This window comes from Sinocyclocheilus grahami, unplaced genomic scaffold, assembly GCF_001515645.1.
Source record: "Sinocyclocheilus grahami isolate Dianchi unplaced genomic scaffold, SAMN03320097.WGS_v1.1 scaffold154.1, whole genome shotgun sequence".
Lineage (NCBI taxonomy): Eukaryota > Metazoa > Chordata > Actinopteri > Cypriniformes > Cyprinidae > Sinocyclocheilus > Sinocyclocheilus grahami.
In genome coordinates, this window is record NW_015505333.1 from 436,508 (window position 1) to 442,709 (window position 6,202).

The window sequence follows — 6,202 nt, forward strand, 5'->3', positions numbered from 1 at the left end:
CCTCAGCGTGCTTCATGCCCAGGCACGAGAGGCAGCGATCGTGACCATCACCCAGCGCCAGGTAACGACCGCATCCAGAACGCCCGGGTGATACGTTGTCTATAGCAAGACCCACATCGTCTTTATAAAGACGTAACGTCAAGTTTGCCAAGCAACGTCGTCTTTAAAAAGACGCACCCGAAATTGCTCTTTTAGGGGAAAAAGCTCTTTTAGCGTGCTGAGGCGCACAGGGGAGATGATCATCTGCAACACAAACAGGGGGTAGTGCAGCCTGATGTGTGCAACCCACTCGACACGGGAAACCACCACCGCTGAAGCGCCGTCCACCAACACGAAGAGCTCTCCAAGAGCACGCTGAACTCGTTCAGTCTTTTCTCTCAGTAGAGTAGTCAGGAGCAGAACGATGTGATCGCTCGGCTCCAAAGCGAAAAGCTGAATATGCACTGCATCTGCTGCCTACTTATACTCACGCTGTGATCAGCAGCAGCTGGATGCAATAATCGCATGCCAATGTGCATTGGCTCGTTTAGTTTACACTCGAAGTAGATTGGTCCCTCTAAGCGAGATCCCAATTCCAATTCGTCGGTCCTCCGACGTGATGTCGAGAGTGACCGACTGAAAGGGAACTTTACATTTCTGTGTATATGATGAGGATAGTTTTACTCAAATGAAACGATCAAATGCTCATGAAGTGACTCTCAGAGCAGTTCTGCAGATGTTGTTCATGTATTTATGTCCTCATTTAGTGAGACGGCAGACGCTGAAATCACTGCGAGCGTCACACGCACTTCGGTACGAGTAGTAAACAAAACCGTGCATCTACGCCATTTATTAACACAGAGACAGGCAGAATTCATATTTAAATAGTCGTTTTATGGCTTAATATTTACAAATACTAGTGGGAGTGTGCTCATTTGTGTGTGCACGCGCACGTGTGTGTGTGTGTGCGTGCGCATCGGGGCGGAACTCCACTGTGCGCGAAGCAGAGAGCACGACTAAGTAACGTAGAGACCGAAATGACATGCCGTCGTGTAAATAAGATAAATAACATAAGGCTATTTAATTTGTTTAATAAAAGAACAAGGTATAGACCTGTTCTATTGGAAAGGTAACTTTAAATTACTTCTGTTGTGATCTGGCGCTATAGAGAAAGTATAATTAAATAAAATTAACTTGCCCTTCAAGGGGGGTGGGGGGCCGGGCCGCCCCCCTAATATAATGGCAGGGGAAACACTGCATCATATATTATAAAGCTCTTCTAAGATGGTACACAATACATTTTGTATTTGTCACAATAACAATATCAAAGTAAAATAAATAAATGTATGAAGCCTGAATGAACGTAACTGCTTCATTTTCACTGTCGTATCTGAATATGGAATAATTTATGTATATTAAACTAATTTATTCTCTGAACATACGCTATGTTATGACGGACGAGGTAATCATTCACTTATGTCACAAAAAAGACCAGCATGTGTTATCTGGATCTTCAGTTTAGGAACAAACAGATTTGTTTGTGATAACTACATTAAACCTGGACAAGTTAGTCAAACTGAAAAGGGCAGAGATCTACAGAAGTAGAGGTATATGAGCATTCATACAGACCAAAATAAAGCAAACAAAATCCTGGACAAGTGATAAATGAAATCAGAATTATGGCAGTAGGCTTGCAGTACTTTTTTTCTCTTTTTAATAAAAAGATTACAGGATTTCAAAAGTCTGTTCTGAATTAAACCTCACTTCCTCTATCCATAGCGCCGAGCAGCCCAAACCTCACATATCTAATTAAATCAGGAATCATGGGCATTATTTAAGACTTTATTACCAGGCCAGTGAAATTCCCAATGCTCTGAATTCTTAAACAGGTGTAGCTGTTGTTTCCAGAAGCTTGTATTTACGGTGACTTATGAAAGCTTAATCTGCAATGCTTGAAGTATTCACTAATACCATATGTACAGTGGGAGTGCCGTACAAGGCTGTGTGCTAACGCCGGTCTTCTGAGAGCCACGCGGACACCTCTGTCATGGATATTAATGGTGTGAATACAGAACAAATTTCCCCCATACAGTGCTGCAGCCATTCCCTCGTGTTCCCCAAAGCAGGGTACTTAGCAGAGCAAGGACGATAGGAACGGGAGAATTTCTGCAAAGAAAGTTTTGTTTCAGATGTGTTGCTAAGGGACTGAGGCAAAGACTCGCATACTATTTCAATCGCAGCTGTGCTCATAAGTTCAATAATAAGCTATGTTAATTAAACAATAGCACAGCAGGTTTGTTTTATATTTATTTATTTATTTTTCTATTCCCCCTCTGTCTTCCAAGTAAATTCCTGTTTCTCTCAACACTCATAAATACCAGTAAAATTTGGCTTTGGCAAATAAATAAATAAAGTTACTCAACAGCTGGCAGAAATTGTATTATGAACTGAAACATAATTTATTGTTTTAATTTTAATGTAATGGATGGATGGATGGATGGATGGATAGATAGATAGATAGATAGATAGATAGATAGATAGATAGATAGATAGATAGATAGATAGATAGATAGATAGATAGATAGATTGATAGATTGATAGATTGATATATATATATAGATAGTGTTCAAAAGTCAGTAAGATTTTTTTATGTTTTTGAAAGAAAAAAAATATCTTATGCACACCAAGGCTGCATTTCTTGTTCAAAAATCCACTGAAAACAGTGATATTGTGAAATATCAATATACTTTCATTGTTTGATGAATATAAAGTTCAAAAGAGCAGTGCCTTTTTTTTGGCAACATTATAAATGTTTTAAGGGTCAAATTAATGCACTCTTGCTGAATGAAAAGTATGAATTTCTTGAAACAAATAAGTAAATAAATAAATCTTACTGACTACAAACTTTTGAATGGAAATGTAGCTTAGTATAAAATTGATCATCATCAGAACTTTTATATTCTTTGCATTAAGCAAAAAAAAATATATATATGTCATCATGTTTTTGCGATGGTGCACTTTACTATTTTCACCTGTTTGTTGCAAAGATTATTTTTGTCTTCTTACTGGTTTCTCACTGAGCCCTGCTCTCAACAATATCTAAGCTGTCTAATATTTAAGAGCAAGAGAAGGCCAGCACACAAAAAAAAATTTAGAAAGTGCCTCTGGTTCTCGATCCCTAATATAAATCCACATTATTAAACAAGTTAATAGACTTCGACACAAACCCACGGGACATAGAATGAGGTGTGTATATTAATTAATTTGATATAAGCCCATATAAATCAATAAATAAATAAAATAAAAAAAGTTTTCTTTTGCAAAGAAATGAAGTAGCGTTGAGTGAAAGCTTCTATTATTAAGTTTAGTAATCAATTATTAATGCAACTGTAGCAGTGAAATATTGTGAAGCCGCTGGTGATTCATTATTTGACCAGAAAACTAACAAGATGAAAAGTGCACAACAATGCAATTTCACATCTGGACTTCTGCAGACCTGCAGAGGCAAACCCCTGCCTAGAGTTCCTGTGCAGATTAGCACCCACTTGAGACGCCTAATTGCCTGCAGCTGAAAGGACTAATTGAGACGCCACATTTTCAAACCTATTTTGAATCACAGCGTTCTTATAATAAGCCGAGCGGAACTGTACGCCACTCCCGCGGCAATACGTATCAAAGCCCGGCTCACACATCACTTCCTGTTTTTAGCACAAGCCTCCAGATGTACGACACTGTCTAAACTCAAAAGAAGATCGGATGTGAGCGCATTGAGATCTGTTTGGTATAGTTGTTGAGATTGTGGGGGGAAATATTCTTCATGCATGCCACTGAAGACGCTCGTATTCATGCACTGTGTAATCAAAGATGGGCAAATGAGATAGAAGACACGTTTAGAAGAGAGAGTTTTAGAAAATATCTTAGTATGAACCTGCCTTTGAGACATGATCTTGAATGCATCGGGAAGATAACAGTTGATGTTCTCCATTTGAAAGGGGTCAGCATCGCAGATCTTGTCGTCTGTCCGGCCGTAATTAGCACTCTCGATCATGATGACATCACTTCCTGGACAGCGTAGGTCGATGGGGTAACCCTCACAAGACAGCTCCCGCCTCACCAGACCAAACGGCATGGCTGCCCGACTAAACCCTGGAAGACAGAGAGAGACTTCAGACAAAAAAATAAAAATGCTATACAAAAACTAGTGTCATGAAGTGTCAAGTATCAAGAGAAAGAAGTCTGAGTCAAGTTATTTTAAAGGCTGTCAAACTGACAGCAAACAGTGTTTCAGCCCAGAATCAAAAGAAGGAAATAAGGAATGGTGGCTATTTTAAGAAACTTTTAGATTTTTTTACACTAGCTATGTTTCCATCCAAAGATGCAAATTTAACGTATGCGCAAAACTGGAATATCGCATAAAACATTTGCAAATAAAACACAGTTTCCATCCAACGAGTCAAAAACAACAAAATCGTCACTTCCTGATAAACTGGCACTAAATATCTCTAAGAAAACTAGGAGAAGCCACTGAATATAATAATTTTCATATGTAATAAATTAATTAAGCTTCAGAGAGAGCAGACGTAACACAATAAATTCGGTCATTGCTTTTAGAGGTGGATGCCTGCTGTTTGGGAACGCAGCCATGTTAAGGCCCGTTCACACCAAGCACGATAACTATAAAGATAACGATAAAGATATAGTTCTAAAAATCGTCCACACCACAACTATAACGATAACGGCACAGAGAAACAATATCGTTGGAATAATTTTCAGAATGATTTTTTTCTAGCTCATGAACGATACAAACATTGACAGCCAATCAGAATCCATCCTGCTATAACGAGCTCGAGAATTTAAAGCGGCAGACGTGCGTGCGCTTAGAATAAACAGACGATATTGTTCGCTGGTGTGGACGCTAATATCGTTATCGTTATCGTTATCATTCTTGGTGTGAACGGGCCTTAAGACAGTAATTCTACAGAAATACTTTGATAACAGACTTTCCTCAGGCATTTCAGAATGACCAAAACAACATATAGATGCTGTCAAGTTATCCCGTCTCATAGCGCAAAGTCACATGCCTTTTTCAATGCGCATGGTGGAATTTATTCCTACTCAGGTGTGCGCATACGTTTTTTTATGCACATTTTTTAAATTTATGTGCATCTTGGCGTTTCCATCCAGCGTTTTTTATGCGATAATCCAAAATGCGCATAAAAATAGGTGGATGGAAACATAGCTACTGATTTTAAGCAAATAAAATGTTCTCAGCAAATTCTAATTTCTTGCAAAAACTGATGAATTTATATAATGAATGAGAGATGCAACAATGCTGCAAGTGCTAACAATCCATGTACAGTTACAAAACTAAATATCAAATATAAAGTACTGACACAAGTCTTTCTCTCCATTTTATGGAAGGGTGAGAAAGGCCAAACAACAAGATAGACAGAGTCAGTAAAAATAAATAAAATAAATGTCTGCTCAGAGAGTGAAATCTGGTCCTGAGCTCAGAGCAGCATGTAAAGGGCATTTCCCTCATCATGCTAATGTCAAACACAAATAAAACACATTCAGTCAATCACAAGCCCTGACCTTAAATATATCCCTATATTTCGAAATTAATCTCACGTGCAAAATGCATAAGTACGAGAAAAAATAATCAGTTATGTGCAATGACTGAAAATTTTATCTATCCATCTGCCCAGAAGGTGTATTAAAAAAAAACACACACACACACCAAATCAAATTTAAATAAATAAACAAAAAAGCAAAAATAAAACAAACAAACAAATTTATAGCGAATTTCTTGCAACCACAGCCGCCAGTTTTTTCCCCTTTAAATTTAACAGGATTTTAACATTTAAAAAGTGCTTGTTAACAAAACGCCTTTTTTCCGTCTCTTATTGCTGCAGTCTGACTGATAAAGGATAAAGGTCTCACTGCAGATTTGAAGCTTAAATTGATTATAATTTATTATGTGGTGACTTTGATTTTGTGGGGCAAATATAGGACACATTACTCCTGAGGTGCAAGCGTCCTCAGCAAACATTCTATTCAACCATTAGATAATGTCTAAAGGTCAATGATCATTCAAATCTAGTACATAAATATATCCTTCATGACATGCTTAAAATGAATACTGTATGTTAATATAACCATGACTACAGGATAAATTATTATTATATTAGAGAAAACATTATGTTAGTGTTCAATGTCCCAA

At 37.8% G+C, this 6,202-nt stretch overlaps 1 protein-coding gene across 1 annotated transcript in view; it reads right to left on the minus strand.

The window, feature by feature from the left end:
- adgrl2a (adhesion G protein-coupled receptor L2a) overlaps nucleotides 1-6,202 on the minus strand; it is an 81,814-nt gene that overhangs the window by 56,394 nt on the left and 19,218 nt on the right. Inside the window, exon 2 of the mRNA XM_016282101.1 lies at nucleotides 3,912-4,125. Coding sequence (XP_016137587.1) covers nucleotides 3,912-4,125 — 214 coding nt within the window. The remainder of the gene's footprint in view (nucleotides 1-3,911; nucleotides 4,126-6,202) is intronic.